Genomic DNA, 16883 nt, shown 5'->3' on the forward strand with positions numbered 1-16883 from the left:
CCCTCGGGGTCGCCTGGTTGCTTTTTTGTATCTTTAGTGGCTTTTGGATGTAAGCTGAGTATCGCGTTTCAAATTGCAGAGCAAGAACCCGTGGTGGCGTCAGATCCTTGCCACCCATCGCCGTGCGGCGCCAACGCTCAGTGTCGAGACGGAATATGCTCATGCCTGCCGGAGTACCAGGGAGACCCGTACGTGGGTTGCAGGCCGGAGTGCGTAATGAGCTCGGATTGTCCGAGGGACAAGGCATGCGTGAGGCAGAAGTGCGTGGACCCTTGTCCGGGCACTTGCGGCCAGAACGCGAGGTGCGAGGTAGTCAACCACATTCCCATGTGCAGCTGTCCGGAGAGGTATTCTGGGAATCCTTTCGTGGACTGCAGGCCATATCAAGGTAAAGAAGGGAGTCGTGATTGTGCGGGGGAGCGTCGTGGAGGGCGTTCCAGACAGGGTGGGGTTAGAAGGGGTCGTTAGTTGTCGGTCGGGCGCGGGGTCCGGAAGGGTGCGCCTTTGGGGGCGCGCTTCCGGACTCAGTCTTGCTTGCTTTGGTGGGGGGCGGCGGTGGCTGGTGTCCCGCGAGTTAAAGCGGGTTTCCGCCGTTCCCGTGTCCGGATCGCTCGTGCGGGAGCGTGAGTCGGGCGGCGTGTGGGCTCGCTTGTCGAGGCGAGCTCGGTGGTCGCCGCCTGCTCCGCTTCGGAAGCGTGCGTCCGGTGTTTCGGTTTCAGCGCGGCGGTTCCAGCCGGCCGTCGCGCGGTCGTGGACGTTTCGGCGTTGGCTTTTTTGTGGTAGGTATATTTTGCCGGGGGAATTGTCTTTAGGTTGTTTGAGTCGGGGTGAGGTCCGCGTGGGTTTCGTTGTGGATTGCGGGTTGGATGGGTGGGATTAGAGTTTGTCTCTGGAACCTCCTCCGCTCTCGCCCATCCGCATGTGATGTTGGTGGGGCTTGAGTGGAGGGATTGGAGATTGACGTATTGTTTTTCTTGTTAGAACCGGTGGTGAGCGAGCCTTGCCGTCCTTCACCTTGCGGGCCTAACAGCCAGTGTCGCGAGGTGAACGGGCAGGCGGTGTGCTCTTGCGTCCCCGGGTACATGGGAAGCCCACCGAACTGCCGACCGGAATGCGTGGTGAGCTCGGAGTGTGCTCAGAACGAGGCTTGCAACAACCAGAAGTGCAGGAACCCCTGCCCGGGCACTTGCGGAATAGGGGCGAAGTGCGAGGTGATCAACCACAACCCGATCTGCAGCTGCCCGCCGCGGTACACGGGAGACCCGTTCATTCGGTGCAGCCCGATCCGTAAGCATGAGATGAGAGAGTCGGTTTGTGGATTGGTCGCGGGGTGGTGTCAGACTCGGGGTAACGGTGGGTTTCCTTCTCTTTTGTCTCCGTCAGCCGACACGCCGCCGGCTCCTCCTGTGAACCCTTGCCAACCGTCGCCGTGCGGTCCTTACGCCGAGTGTCGGGTGATCGCGGAGAGTCCGTCGTGCTCGTGCCTTCCCGAGTACAGGGGCTCGCCGCCCAACTGCCGTCCCGAGTGCGTCAGCAACAGCGAGTGCTCGAGTCACCTTGCCTGCATGAACCAAAAATGCCGCGATCCGTGCCCTGGTAGTTGCGGGGCGAACGCCGAGTGCAGGGTGGTCAGCCACACGCCGATGTGCGTGTGCCTGTCCGGCTTCGTCGGCGACCCGTTCTCGCAGTGCAACCCACACCAACGTAAATAGAGAGGCTTTTTTTACATTCGTAGTTGTATTTTGGAATTTGCTGAAGTAGGTTTGTGGAGGCAGGGCCCGTTGAGTAATGTTGCGGAACGTTTTCTTTCAGCGGAGCCAGCTTTGGCGTCCACCACGCCGTGCGTTCCTTCCCCTTGCGGGTCGAACGCCGTGTGCAGGGAGCAAAACGGCGCTGGTGCATGCAGTTGCATACAGGATTATTTCGGAAACCCGTACGAAGGTTGTCGACCCGAGTGCTTGGTGAGCTCCGATTGCCCGTCGAACAGGGCTTGCATAAGGAACAAGTGCCAGGACCCGTGCCCAGGAAACTGCGGGCGCAACGCAGACTGCCAGGTGGTGAACCACTTGCCGTCGTGCGTGTGCCGCCCAGGATACACAGGGAACCCTTTCAGCTACTGCAGTCCCACGCCGCCGGAACGTAAGGAAACGATTTGTTTTGGGGAGAGTAGGGTTAGTTTTCGGGCGTGGGAGGCGGCCCTGGATTAATTTGGCAATGCAATTCAATTTTAGCGGTCGTCAGCGCTCCCAGTGACCCGTGCTCGCCGTCACCTTGCGGTCCGAATAGCCAGTGTCGAGAGGTCAACGGCCAGGGCGTGTGTTCATGCCTGGTGGGCTACGTGGGTAGTCCGCCTGGCTGCAGGCCGGAGTGCGTGGTTAGCCCGGAGTGCCCACGTGAAAAGGCCTGCGTGAATCAGAAGTGCGTGAACCCATGCCCTGGCCCGTGCGGCCAAAACACTCGCTGCGAGGTGATCAACCACAGTCCAATCTGTACCTGCCAGTCCGGATACACGGGAGACCCGTTCACAAGATGCTACCCAAGACCACGTAAGAGGAATGAAAAATGCCGTTGCTTGCAATGGGAGTGCGCCGCCTCGAATGCGCTTCAAACAGCGTGGGCAGTCCGGCAGTGAGACCGGCGCCCGTGCGGGCGTGATTCCGGCAGCGCGTCGGCGTCGGGCCGCGCGCGTAGTTTCGGTCTCGCGAGACGAGGAGCCCGTGATGGGGCGGTCCGGTCTCGGTGGAGCCCTCGTTTGGGGGCTCCGCGCCTGGACTGCGACGCTGGCGTTTGAAACGCATTGGAGTCGTTCGTGACACGAATTCTCATACTGGGCTCTCCGTTCCTGCAGCTCCTCCGCCGCCGGTTCAGACGCCGGTGTTCGTGGACCCGTGCGTGCCGTCTCCGTGCGGCCCGTACTCGGAGTGCAGGGACATAGGCGGGGCGCCGTCATGCTCGTGCCGCGTTGGCTACACGGGCAGTCCGCCCAACTGTCGTCCGGAGTGCGTCATCAACTCGGATTGCCCCAGCAATAGGGCTTGCATGAGGGAGAAATGTAGAGACCCGTGCCCTGGCTCCTGCGGACAGGGCGCTCAGTGCGCCGTCCTCAACCACACGCCGATGTGCACTTGCCCGGCGGGATACACCGGGGACCCGTTCTCCAACTGCTACCCGAAGCCGCCAGAACGTAGGTTGCGAGTTCCCCTCGGGGTCGCCTGGTTGCTTTTTTGTATCTTTAGTGGCTTTTGGATGTAAGCTGAGTATCGCGTTTCAAATTGCAGAGCAAGAACCCGTGGTGGCGTCAGATCCTTGCCACCCATCGCCGTGCGGCGCCAACGCTCAGTGTCGAGACGGAATATGCTCATGCCTGCCGGAGTACCAGGGAGACCCGTACGTGGGTTGCAGGCCGGAGTGCGTAATGAGCTCGGATTGTCCGAGGGACAAGGCATGCGTGAGGCAGAAGTGCGTGGACCCTTGTCCGGGCACTTGCGGCCAGAACGCGAGGTGCGAGGTAGTCAACCACATTCCCATGTGCAGCTGTCCGGAGAGGTATTCTGGGAATCCTTTCGTGGACTGCAGGCCATATCAAGGTAAAGAAGGGAGTCGTGATTGTGCGGGGGAGCGTCGTGGAGGGCGTTCCAGACAGGGTGGGGTTAGAAGGGGTCGTTAGTTGTCGGTCGGGCGCGGGGTCCGGAAGGGTGCGCCTTTGGGGGCGCGCTTCCGGACTCAGTCTTGCTTGCTTTGGTGGGGGGCGGCGGTGGCTGGTGTCCCGCGAGTTAAAGCGGGTTTCCGCCGTTCCCGTGTCCGGATCGCTCGTGCGGGAGCGTGAGTCGGGCGGCGTGTGGGCTCGCTTGTCGAGGCGAGCTCGGTGGTCGCCGCCTGCTCCGCTTCGGAAGCGTGCGTCCGGTGTTTCGGTTTCAGCGCGGCGGTTCCAGCCGGCCGTCGCGCGGTCGTGGACGTTTCGGCGTTGGCTTTTTTGTGGTAGGTATATTTTGCCGGGGGAATTGTCTTTAGGTTGTTTGAGTCGGGGTGAGGTCCGCGTGGGTTTCGTTGTGGATTGCGGGTTGGATGGGTGGGATTAGAGTTTGTCTCTGGAACCTCCTCCGCTCTCGCCCATCCGCATGTGATGTTGGTGGGGCTTGAGTGGAGGGATTGGAGATTGACGTATTGTTTTTCTTGTTAGAACCGGTGGTGAGCGAGCCTTGCCGTCCTTCACCTTGCGGGCCTAACAGCCAGTGTCGCGAGGTGAACGGGCAGGCGGTGTGCTCTTGCGTCCCCGGGTACATGGGAAGCCCACCGAACTGCCGACCGGAATGCGTGGTGAGCTCGGAGTGTGCTCAGAACGAGGCTTGCAACAACCAGAAGTGCAGGAACCCCTGCCCGGGCACTTGCGGAATAGGGGCGAAGTGCGAGGTGATCAACCACAACCCGATCTGCAGCTGCCCGCCGCGGTACACGGGAGACCCGTTCATTCGGTGCAGCCCGATCCGTAAGCATGAGATGAGAGAGTCGGTTTGTGGATTGGTCGCGGGGTGGTGTCAGACTCGGGGTAACGGTGGGTTTCCTTCTCTTTTGTCTCCGTCAGCCGACACGCCGCCGGCTCCTCCTGTGAACCCTTGCCAACCGTCGCCGTGCGGTCCTTACGCCGAGTGTCGGGTGATCGCGGAGAGTCCGTCGTGCTCGTGCCTTCCCGAGTACAGGGGCTCGCCGCCCAACTGCCGTCCCGAGTGCGTCAGCAACAGCGAGTGCTCGAGTCACCTTGCCTGCATGAACCAAAAATGCCGCGATCCGTGCCCTGGTAGTTGCGGGGCGAACGCCGAGTGCAGGGTGGTCAGCCACACGCCGATGTGCGTGTGCCTGTCCGGCTTCGTCGGCGACCCGTTCTCGCAGTGCAACCCACACCAACGTAAATAGAGAGGCTTTTTTTACATTCGTAGTTGTATTTTGGAATTTGCTGAAGTAGGTTTGTGGAGGCAGGGCCCGTTGAGTAATGTTGCGGAACGTTTTCTTTCAGCGGAGCCAGCTTTGGCGTCCACCACGCCGTGCGTTCCTTCCCCTTGCGGGTCGAACGCCGTGTGCAGGGAGCAAAACGGCGCTGGTGCATGCAGTTGCATACAGGATTATTTCGGAAACCCGTACGAAGGTTGTCGACCCGAGTGCTTGGTGAGCTCCGATTGCCCGTCGAACAGGGCTTGCATAAGGAACAAGTGCCAGGACCCGTGCCCAGGAAACTGCGGGCGCAACGCAGACTGCCAGGTGGTGAACCACTTGCCGTCGTGCGTGTGCCGCCCAGGATACACAGGGAACCCTTTCAGCTACTGCAGTCCCACGCCGCCGGAACGTAAGGAAACGATTTGTTTTGGGGAGAGTAGGGTTAGTTTTCGGGCGTGGGAGGCGGCCCTGGATTAATTTGGCAATGCAATTCAATTTTAGCGGTCGTCAGCGCTCCCAGTGACCCGTGCTCGCCGTCACCTTGCGGTCCGAATAGCCAGTGTCGAGAGGTCAACGGCCAGGGCGTGTGTTCATGCCTGGTGGGCTACGTGGGTAGTCCGCCTGGCTGCAGGCCGGAGTGCGTGGTTAGCCCGGAGTGCCCACGTGAAAAGGCCTGCGTGAATCAGAAGTGCGTGAACCCATGCCCTGGCCCGTGCGGCCAAAACACTCGCTGCGAGGTGATCAACCACAGTCCAATCTGTACCTGCCAGTCCGGATACACGGGAGACCCGTTCACAAGATGCTACCCAAGACCACGTAAGAGGAATGAAAAATGCCGTTGCTTGCAATGGGAGTGCGCCGCCTCGAATGCGCTTCAAACAGCGTGGGCAGTCCGGCAGTGAGACCGGCGCCCGTGCGGGCGTGATTCCGGCAGCGCGTCGGCGTCGGGCCGCGCGCGTAGTTTCGGTCTCGCGAGACGAGGAGCCCGTGATGGGGCGGTCCGGTCTCGGTGGAGCCCTCGTTTGGGGGCTCCGCGCCTGGACTGCGACGCTGGCGTTTGAAACGCATTGGAGTCGTTCGTGACACGAATTCTCATACTGGGCTCTCCGTTCCTGCAGCTCCTCCGCCGCCGGTTCAGACGCCGGTGTTCGTGGACCCGTGCGTGCCGTCTCCGTGCGGCCCGTACTCGGAGTGCAGGGACATAGGCGGGGCGCCGTCATGCTCGTGCCGCGTTGGCTACACGGGCAGTCCGCCCAACTGTCGTCCGGAGTGCGTCATCAACTCGGATTGCCCCAGCAATAGGGCTTGCATGAGGGAGAAATGTAGAGACCCGTGCCCTGGCTCCTGCGGACAGGGCGCTCAGTGCGCCGTCCTCAACCACACGCCGATGTGCACTTGCCCGGCGGGATACACCGGGGACCCGTTCTCCAACTGCTACCCGAAGCCGCCAGAACGTAGGTTGCGAGTTCCCCTCGGGGTCGCCTGGTTGCTTTTTTGTATCTTTAGTGGCTTTTGGATGTAAGCTGAGTATCGCGTTTCAAATTGCAGAGCAAGAACCCGTGGTGGCGTCAGATCCTTGCCACCCATCGCCGTGCGGCGCCAACGCTCAGTGTCGAGACGGAATATGCTCATGCCTGCCGGAGTACCAGGGAGACCCGTACGTGGGTTGCAGGCCGGAGTGCGTAATGAGCTCGGATTGTCCGAGGGACAAGGCATGCGTGAGGCAGAAGTGCGTGGACCCTTGTCCGGGCACTTGCGGCCAGAACGCGAGGTGCGAGGTAGTCAACCACATTCCCATGTGCAGCTGTCCGGAGAGGTATTCTGGGAATCCTTTCGTGGACTGCAGGCCATATCAAGGTAAAGAAGGGAGTCGTGATTGTGCGGGGGAGCGTCGTGGAGGGCGTTCCAGACAGGGTGGGGTTAGAAGGGGTCGTTAGTTGTCGGTCGGGCGCGGGGTCCGGAAGGGTGCGCCTTTGGGGGCGCGCTTCCGGACTCAGTCTTGCTTGCTTTGGTGGGGGGCGGCGGTGGCTGGTGTCCCGCGAGTTAAAGCGGGTTTCCGCCGTTCCCGTGTCCGGATCGCTCGTGCGGGAGCGTGAGTCGGGCGGCGTGTGGGCTCGCTTGTCGAGGCGAGCTCGGTGGTCGCCGCCTGCTCCGCTTCGGAAGCGTGCGTCCGGTGTTTCGGTTTCAGCGCGGCGGTTCCAGCCGGCCGTCGCGCGGTCGTGGACGTTTCGGCGTTGGCTTTTTTGTGGTAGGTATATTTTGCCGGGGGAATTGTCTTTAGGTTGTTTGAGTCGGGGTGAGGTCCGCGTGGGTTTCGTTGTGGATTGCGGGTTGGATGGGTGGGATTAGAGTTTGTCTCTGGAACCTCCTCCGCTCTCGCCCATCCGCATGTGATGTTGGTGGGGCTTGAGTGGAGGGATTGGAGATTGACGTATTGTTTTTCTTGTTAGAACCGGTGGTGAGCGAGCCTTGCCGTCCTTCACCTTGCGGGCCTAACAGCCAGTGTCGCGAGGTGAACGGGCAGGCGGTGTGCTCTTGCGTCCCCGGGTACATGGGAAGCCCACCGAACTGCCGACCGGAATGCGTGGTGAGCTCGGAGTGTGCTCAGAACGAGGCTTGCAACAACCAGAAGTGCAGGAACCCCTGCCCGGGCACTTGCGGAATAGGGGCGAAGTGCGAGGTGATCAACCACAACCCGATCTGCAGCTGCCCGCCGCGGTACACGGGAGACCCGTTCATTCGGTGCAGCCCGATCCGTAAGCATGAGATGAGAGAGTCGGTTTGTGGATTGGTCGCGGGGTGGTGTCAGACTCGGGGTAACGGTGGGTTTCCTTCTCTTTTGTCTCCGTCAGCCGACACGCCGCCGGCTCCTCCTGTGAACCCTTGCCAACCGTCGCCGTGCGGTCCTTACGCCGAGTGTCGGGTGATCGCGGAGAGTCCGTCGTGCTCGTGCCTTCCCGAGTACAGGGGCTCGCCGCCCAACTGCCGTCCCGAGTGCGTCAGCAACAGCGAGTGCTCGAGTCACCTTGCCTGCATGAACCAAAAATGCCGCGATCCGTGCCCTGGTAGTTGCGGCGAGAATGCCGTTTGCCGTGCTATTTCCCATTCCCCAACCTGCATATGCTCGCCAGGGTTTTCTGGTGATCCTTTTGTTAGATGTGAAGTCGAGCGAGGTATGCTTCTTTCTTCTTTCATAAAATGCTCTCTTGTGTTCTTTTCGTGGTATTTCCATTCACTCACTTCTGTTCCAACCTATCATTCATGTATACTATCCTTTATTTTTAAATGGATAATTTTTTGTGGATCATCTCTGAACTTTCAAGTTTCATAAGTTCCCTCTGTTTTTTTTTTCCTGCCCATGCTATAAATTTTTGGGTATTTTTTTGTCTATCCATCCTTAGATATTGTGCTAGTGTTTTCGTCGCTATTCTTTCTCTGGGCTTTGATTAAAAGCAAGCGTGATTTCTGATGTTTGGGGGCTTTATGAAAATATATGTCACTCTCTCTTAGTGTAGTGGCCCAGATTTCTTGAGTATAGTGCATCGTGCTCACTTCATTACTTGTTCAAGGCTTAAAACTTTTAATATATGTTTATTTTAATGGTAAAATATTTTTACTTGAAACTGCTATAATATTGTTATACAGTTCTTAAATTGTAAATTTTGCTCTCCTTGGTCTTTTATTCGCATTGGATTTGGTGCTCATTCGGTATCGGTTATCTTTTGTTGACACATAGATTTCTATCTGTCGTAATTTGCGATAATGCTCCTAATGGGTACGAGTCAAATGAAGCAGTTTACTTGGCTCTGAAGTGACATTTTCTATCGGCCAATTAATGGACAACAATATTTGCACCGTAGGTAAACTTGTCTCACCTGAAGTTAGTGAATGGAAGGTACTTATCATGTTATTAATCCTTTCCTCCTATAGCATTTTTTTTGTTGACGCGTCATCTACTGAATAAATTTTTGGAAATATTCCATCGTGCCTTTCTATAAAGGTAGTCATATTTTTTCTTGGCAAAATTGTTTATTTTTTGTTATCGCAGATGCCAGTGCTGATATTTTTATCTTTTAATTATATATTTAATTCATTGTTTTTCTGAGGATTTAAATTTGTTGATCGGTAAATATTATTAGATTCAATTTCATTTATATCCAATTTTTCTATCAGACAAAATTTGACAAAATTGTGTTGTTGTTATCAATGTTTAGTGTGTTAAATGATTCATTTGCATTATTTTCAAGCAATATTCTTTTCCATTTCTTTTTTCAATATTGCTAATGTAGATTTTTTATGTCGTAACGGTTGTTTTTAATTTATTTTTTTAATTAAACCATTTTTGATAATTTTTCAGCCTTAACAGTATTATTTTTTTATCCATGAATTTTTGTTTTAAATTTTTTTACTTTTTTCCTTGTTTGGATGAAATGGTGGTGAGCATTACTTTTTCCTGTGCTGTTAAAGCTTAAATTTTTGGAATGCCTAATTCTCTGTATGTTTTAGTATCTCAGATTTTGCTGTTTGCATGCTCCTTGCATGTTTTCCATGTTCATTGTATTTTTTCCGCTTGCATTCTTTTGGATTCCTCTTTTTTGTATGCACGTTAGGGGTTGATATCTCATACATGTCAATTTTCCTTATTTTTTATCAACAAAGAATGGATATCAGTTATGTGTCAATTTTTTGTATCAACGTCATTCTGTATTTTCTGCTCTGGCTCAGGTATCAACCTAACCATGATTTAATGTTGTGATTCATTGGATTCTGCTCGCAGAATTTTTTTTCCAGGCATTAAAGTGTGTTCAATGGGTAGTTTAAGATGCTTATCTTTAAGACATATTAATATTATGTTAAGAATAAGAAGCTTGTTGAATTATTCGACTTTAATTCAACGAGGCTCTTATTAGCTTGTGATATTGAACAGATTTATGGTATTGAGTTTAGTGTTGTCTGTGACAGAGATCTGTATCAGATCTTTGACTCTGTATTCCTCATTTTTCAATGCTTATGGTAGTTATTCAGTCTTTTTCATCGAAATTACCTCTTCAATTATTAAGTTATTGTGATACATTTTCTTTGACAAAATTGTGTTGTTGTTATCCTTTAATTTTTTCTTTCCTCAGGTGTTATAAGTTTTAAGTTACTTATGTATATATTTTAATGGCTATTTTATTTTTTGTGGTATATAGAGATATCATAGCCATTTTAATTTATTTATTCTATATTTTTTATTGCTAGACCTTTTTTGTTTATTTATCTGTGAATTTTATTCTTTTGTGTGCCAAATTTATAATTGCATCAATTTGCCTTAATTGTGATGTTTTTTGGTGAGAGTACAATGATAGTTTATTGCTGTTACTTTGTAAGTGTGAAGCCATTGGTATTGAATATCTCATCATGATACTTTTGGTGTGACATGGCCATTTTTATAGAATGCTCTATAGGTGTGCTTTAATGCTAATATCAGTTTTTCTTGGTATTCTCTGATCTTTTATATAATTGGTGGTTCCAATTTCTTTTTTTCCCAATTCCCTTTCCCCCATTTCATGGATTTTGATTGCTCATATTCACAGCTCCGATTGTCCAAGAAATTTCTATGCCTTGTCATCCATCACCTTGTGGTGCTAATGCAATATGCAGGGAACAGAATGGCGCCGGCTCATGCACGTGCATTGAAGATCATTTTGGGAACCCATACGAAGGATGCCGCCCCGAGTGTCTTATCAACTCTGACTGTCCATCTGTAAGGGCTTGTGTGCAAAAGAAATGCCAGGATCCCTGCCCTGGAACGTGTGGTCAGAATGCACATTGTCAAGTTGTGAATCACTTGCCTTCTTGCACATGTCACCCAGGGTATACTGGAGATCCATTTAGATACTGTAGCCCCACCCCAGCTGAACGTAAGTATTTCCGTTTTTCTATTCTGCTTTTTTTTTTAATTGAATTACTGAGTGGTAGTAAATTAACTGTTGCCTTTGAAGTGAGGAGAAATTATTTTAAAGATCTTTCTGTTCAGTTTTTTATTTTACCCAAGTATTATTATGTGAAAATTGTGTTTTTTAATTTTTACTTTATATACATATAAATTCAGTTTGTTTTTAGCTTTCAATGTAATATTTAATTAATATCTCTTATGATGGGGTAATTCTGTCATTTCTGTATCCCTAATATTTAGATTGGTATTATAAATTAAAATATTTGATTTTAGTGAATGGTTAATAAGTGGCAATTGTGTAGCTAAATTGTTGTATGGATTTAAATTTGCTGTAAAATAGAGTCTTTGTGATCTTGTATATTATATTTAAAAATAACTTGTATGGAGAATTCCAACGTTTGGATTACAATATTCCTTAGAATTTTTCATTAACGAATAAAATTAAGGTGGACTTCAAATTGGTTTGTATGCTTCAATGAAAGTTATTCATAAATTATTTTGAGATACATATTGAGAATATTTCTCGTGCATGATTTTTTTGCCCTGACCATTCATGACAAAACCTTTGTTCCAATTTCTTCATCTGAAACCAGCCATTGAAGTGAGAGATCCTTGCAATCCATCCCCTTGTGGACCAAACAGCCAGTGCAGAGAAGTTAACGGTCAAGCTGTGTGTTCTTGCCTTCCCACTTATATTGGAAGTCCACCTGGTTGTAGACCAGAATGTATCGTTAGCACTGAATGTCCACAGTCCAAGGCTTGTTTGAATAGGAAGTGTGTCGATCCATGCCCAGGACCTTGTGGTCTGAACACAAAGTGTGAGGTTATAAACCACAGTCCAATTTGTGTTTGTTTGCCTGGCTATTCCGGAGATGCTTTCACGAGGTGCAACCCAATTCCAAGTAAGTTTGAGGAATAAAATCATGAGATGAAGTGTAATTATTTATGGTCAGATTCAACTTAAATCTAACCTATTTGCTAGAGCTATGCATACTTTTTTGTAAAATATCTCCCGCTCTTGTGTAAACTATTTTAAAATATATTATTTCAGTGCATGAGAATATGTTTCTTATACTGCTAATTATCTTAATGTTTTGCTAATTTCACAAAAAATGTGCTATGAAAAATCCATGGGTCTCTCTTTTAAAGTTACCCTGGTTGGTTAACTTTTAGTTATGTGGTGTCATATCTGCGAGGTGCTCGAGGTTGATCAGATTATATGATTGGCAAAACTTGTTGTACGTGTTGGTAAAACATGGCTCTCACTGTTTAATCCTCCATGCGTCGCTTTTCCAGCTCCTCCAAGGCAGCCTGCCACACCTGTGTTTGTTGATCCTTGTGTGCCGTCACCTTGTGGTCCATACTCTGAGTGTAGAGATATCGGTGGATCACCATCGTGTTCTTGCCGTCCAAGTTACGTTGGAAGTCCACCCAACTGCAGGCCAGAGTGTATAATCAATTCAGAGTGCTCAAGCAACAGGGCTTGCATGAGGGAGAAGTGTAGGGATCCGTGCCCTGGCTCCTGTGGACAGGGCGCTCAGTGCACTGTCCTCAACCACACTCCCATGTGCACTTGCCCTGTTGGGTACACTGGCGACCCGTTCACCAACTGTTACCCCAAACCACCTGAGCGTAAGTTTCTGCACAAATTGTTTCTCATGAATAATTTTTAAACCATACAATTTATTTCATGCCTCTATCCAGTTTTATTTGTATTGTTTAAATCTAATTACATAGTATTTGATATAAGACAGTCTCCGGCATTACTTTGTGGAACTGCTTCATCACAAAATAAAATAAAAATACTTTGTTCCATTCCACACTTTATTTTAAATAGTACAACCCGGGTTTCTGACTTAGGTTTCAATCATATCGTTGGATCTCTAAATAAAGGTTTGGCTTTTCTATGGTGACAAAATTTGTTATTGATTCTCTTCAAACGCATGCCTTTATCTCTATTTTTACCATTCTGTATTTTTTTTACTTATACTTCATCTCTTGTTGTTTCATGCTTTAATCTTGACTGACTGGAGATTTCAATTTTTTAGCTCAACAACCAGTTGTTGCGCAAGACCCATGCAATCCATCACCGTGTGGCCCCAATGCACAGTGTCGCGATGGAATTTGCACATGTGTGCCTGAATACCGTGGGGATCCATACCTTGGCTGCAGACCAGAATGTGTTCTTAGCACTGATTGTCCCAGAGACAAAGCTTGTATTAGGCAGAAGTGTGCAGATCCCTGCCCAGGAACTTGTGGACAGAATGCAAGGTGTGAAGTTGTGAACCACATACCGATATGCAGCTGTCCTCCTGGGTATTCAGGAAATGCTTTTGTTGACTGCAGAATATACCAAGGTAAAATACCACCTTAATTTAGATCATAGCTTTTGTATGTTGTATGTTTTACTTCACTTCTGTATTCTCAGCTTTTCTATGTTTCTGTTTTAAAACACAATACGTAATGCCTCTTCTTTCTCTTGTTCCTTTACCATCCCATTCAATCCCATGTCAATCATTGGTACCCTAATTCCCACAGCAAGTCCTCTCGTGGTTTCTTGTTCTTTAATTTTTGAAATGTGGATGAACTCTTTGCTGTGAGCATTATTATTTATGATAAATCTCTTGTTGTGGAACAACATTATTTTTATATGTGCATATGAGGCTTAGGTATGAAATTTATTCATGTAACTATTTCACTTTTATGCGTAGAACCAGTGCTAACTCAACCATGCCAACCATCACCTTGCGGACCCAACAGTCAGTGCCGTGAAGTCAACAATCAGGCAGTTTGCTCATGTGTGGCTGGCTATGTGGGAAGCCCTCCTACTTGCCGTCCAGAGTGTGTTGTCAACTCAGATTGTAGTCAGAGTGAAGCTTGCAGCAACCAGAAGTGCAGGAACCCTTGCCCGGGCACATGTGGTGTGGGAGCTAGGTGTGAAGTTATCAACCACAACCCTATTTGCAGCTGTCCTGCTCGCTATACTGGGGATCCATTTGTTAGATGCAGCCCAATACGTAAGTGTATGGAATAGACAAGTATATTATACTTGTTTTACATGCCTTCTATTCATTACTATATGAATATCACTAATGCCTACTATCTCTTGAGATGTATAATCCTCTAGTATTAATGTTGTCAATATTTTTAAAGGTATTTTTCTTGCATACATAAATACATAATATCAAGAAGACATGCATGATGTCCCCACAAGCATGTTTTAACTTGGATTAAGTTTCCGGAATAATCCTTAAAATTATATCAATGATCATCCTTAAAATTATTTTTAAATTCTAAAGTACCATTTATTTGTCAATTATTTAGCTGTAGACTTATATAGGAATTCTTTCATTTATTTTAATGGGATAAAATGATCGAATCTTGTGATTGATTGAATGTTTATCTAAAGAAAAATCTAATACCTTGTTTATTGTATTGAAACAGCTGACACTCCACCCCCGCCACCGGTCAATCCCTGCCAACCATCACCATGTGGGCCATATGCTGAGTGTCGGGTGGTCGGTGATAGTCCATCTTGCTCTTGCCTTCCTGAGTACAAGGGGTCACCGCCAAACTGCCGACCTGAGTGTGTCAGCAACAGCGAGTGTCCCAGTCACTTGGCATGCATCAATCAAAAGTGTAGAGATCCATGCCCTGGTTCTTGTGGTGCCAATGCAGAATGTAGGGTTGTCAGTCATACCCCCAACTGTGTCTGCTTGCCTGGATATCAAGGCGACCCGTTCTCTCAGTGTTACGTTCAGCAAGGTAGATTACCTCTTTCATTCATGTTTTTTGTGTATTCAGTTTTCAGTTTAGCTGTTCCTTCTGGAGTCAATTCATCTCAATGTTACTTTTTAAATTGCAGAACCAATTGTGGAGGAGAAGGCAATGCCCTGCAATCCATCACCCTGCGGTGCTAATGCTGTGTGCAGAGAGCAAAATGGTGCTGGTTCTTGTACTTGTCTACCTGAGTATATTGGCAATCCTTATGAAGGATGTAGACCAGAGTGTATTCTTAATTCCGACTGTGCATCAAACAAGGCCTGTATTAGTGGAAAATGTCAGGATCCATGCCCAGGAACTTGCGGACAGAATGCTGATTGCCAGGTTGTGAATCACTTGCCATCATGTAATTGCAGGCCTGGTTATGTGGGAGATCCATTCAGATATTGCAACCTTGCACCACGTGAAGGTAATTTATATTTTTCAGTTACTTATGTTTTAGTCTCATGTGCCTACTTTTTTAAATCTTTTGTTGAGGCTTAATTCACTGTATTTGAATGAGCCATTGTACTCGTATATTTAAGCTAGCACTGCATTTTGGTGAAGTAATCCTTTTAGGAATTGTTCAAGTTATTGGAGCTGATGTGATAAATCTTTATAATTACATGCTTTTCTTTTTTTGGCTCAATCTACATATATATTTTGTATTATAATTCTGACTGTAATAATTCAGGATATCCTTACGATTAATTTTAAGATGTATTGTTTGGAAGTTAATGATTTTTTTGTAGTATGCATTTAATCTTCTATAGTAAATGTTATTTAAACTGATTCTTAATAATAGATGTAGATGTATAGGCGAAAGATAGTTGTTATTGTGATACCATTTTGTGTGTTGCAGAAGTTCCAGTCATTGTTGACCCATGCAATCCATCTCCATGTGGTCCCAATGCCCAATGCAGAAAGGTTAATGAACAGGCGGTGTGCTCTTGTCTGCCTAACTATGTCGGAAGCCCACCTGGCTGCAGACCTGAATGTGTTGTCAGCTCTGAGTGTCCCTTGAATCGTGCATGTGTGAATCAGAAGTGTGTTGATCCATGCCCTGGCACATGTGGCCAAAATGCAATCTGCAAAGTGGTCAACCACGTACCCATTTGCACGTGCCCTGAAGGGCAAACTGGAGATCCTTTCTACAGATGCCAGCACATTCCTGGTGAGTATAGTGAGACATCTCTTGCTTTGAAGAATGAACTTCAATCATTTGAATCCTCGCGCAGCACAGCGATAAATTTTTTAACCATTTGCACAATCTTTTCAGCTCCTATTCCGGTTGTGTCAGAGGAAAGAGTCAACCCGTGCTATCCCTCGCCGTGTGGCCCACATTCTCAGTGTAGAAACATTGGTGGAGCTCCTTCATGCTCTTGTTTGCAAGGCTACTATGGAACTCCCCCAAGCTGCCGTCCAGAATGTACCATCAACCCAGAGTGTCGGTCAAACCTTGCGTGCATTAGGGAGAAATGCCGAGACCCATGCCCTGGGTCGTGTGGAGTTGGTGCTCAGTGCAGTGTCATCAACCATATCCCAATATGTACATGCCAGCAAGGTTACACTGGAGATCCATTCATTAGCTGTCATGTCATACCTCAAGGTAAAAATTTTACCTTATCCAATATAGCTACTGCAATTATGGATGAAGCTTGCATCTGTTAATTCTTTTGTGTTGTATTGGAGGAATTTGTAATATGAGCATTAGAGAATTATTAGCTGTATTTTCACAATTTTTTTTAAATATTTGGATGATAGTCATTTAAGTGACATTCAAGCATTGTATTCTTCAGTTGTTTTGGTGAAGCATCAGTCTATTTTCTGTTACCTCTGATGAGGGTTTTTTGTTTCAAAAGTATTTTTTATAACTGGATGCTGTTTATAATATTGGTTGCTGTATTTCTCTTCAGCGATTGAAACACCTGCCGCAGATCCGTGCTTCCCATCTCCATGTGGTTCAAATGCAAACTGCAGGGATGGTGTCTGCACATGTATACCAGAATACTTGGGTGACCCATATGTAGGCTGTCGCCCAGAATGCGTCATCAACTCGGAATGTCCACGAAACAAGGCTTGCTTGAGACAAAAATGTGCTGACCCCTGCCCGGGAACTTGTGGTCAAGGAGCCAATTGTGTGGTTTCCAACCATGTACCAATATGCTCTTGTCCTCCTGGAATGTCTGGTGATCCATTCATTATATGCCGACCATTCCAAGGTATGTGAAACTCGTATTTCCTTATATTGTAA

General features: G+C 48.7%; 1 protein-coding gene across 1 annotated transcript in view; it reads left to right on the forward strand.

The window, feature by feature from the left end:
- Positions 1 to 16883, forward strand: part of LOC124159670 — a 309866-nt gene that overhangs the window by 253073 nt on the left and 39910 nt on the right. Inside the window, exons 142-166 of the mRNA XM_046535577.1 lie at positions 80 to 388; positions 982 to 1287; positions 1384 to 1704; positions 1813 to 2139; positions 2232 to 2546; positions 2849 to 3184; positions 3279 to 3587; positions 4181 to 4486; positions 4583 to 4903; positions 5012 to 5338; positions 5431 to 5745; positions 6048 to 6383; positions 6478 to 6786; positions 7380 to 7685; positions 7782 to 8102; positions 10506 to 10832; positions 11461 to 11769; positions 12164 to 12499; positions 12916 to 13224; positions 13579 to 13884; positions 14312 to 14632; positions 14733 to 15059; positions 15492 to 15803; positions 15909 to 16238; positions 16546 to 16851. Of these exons, the coding sequence (XP_046391533.1) occupies positions 80 to 388; positions 982 to 1287; positions 1384 to 1704; positions 1813 to 2139; positions 2232 to 2546; positions 2849 to 3184; positions 3279 to 3587; positions 4181 to 4486; positions 4583 to 4903; positions 5012 to 5338; positions 5431 to 5745; positions 6048 to 6383; positions 6478 to 6786; positions 7380 to 7685; positions 7782 to 8102; positions 10506 to 10832; positions 11461 to 11769; positions 12164 to 12499; positions 12916 to 13224; positions 13579 to 13884; positions 14312 to 14632; positions 14733 to 15059; positions 15492 to 15803; positions 15909 to 16238; positions 16546 to 16851 (7947 nt within the window). The remainder of the gene's footprint in view (positions 1 to 79; positions 389 to 981; positions 1288 to 1383; positions 1705 to 1812; positions 2140 to 2231; positions 2547 to 2848; positions 3185 to 3278; positions 3588 to 4180; positions 4487 to 4582; positions 4904 to 5011; positions 5339 to 5430; positions 5746 to 6047; positions 6384 to 6477; positions 6787 to 7379; positions 7686 to 7781; positions 8103 to 10505; positions 10833 to 11460; positions 11770 to 12163; positions 12500 to 12915; positions 13225 to 13578; positions 13885 to 14311; positions 14633 to 14732; positions 15060 to 15491; positions 15804 to 15908; positions 16239 to 16545; positions 16852 to 16883) is intronic.

Source organism: Ischnura elegans, chromosome 5 (genome assembly GCF_921293095.1).
Source record: "Ischnura elegans chromosome 5, ioIscEleg1.1, whole genome shotgun sequence".
Lineage (NCBI taxonomy): Eukaryota > Metazoa > Arthropoda > Insecta > Odonata > Coenagrionidae > Ischnura > Ischnura elegans.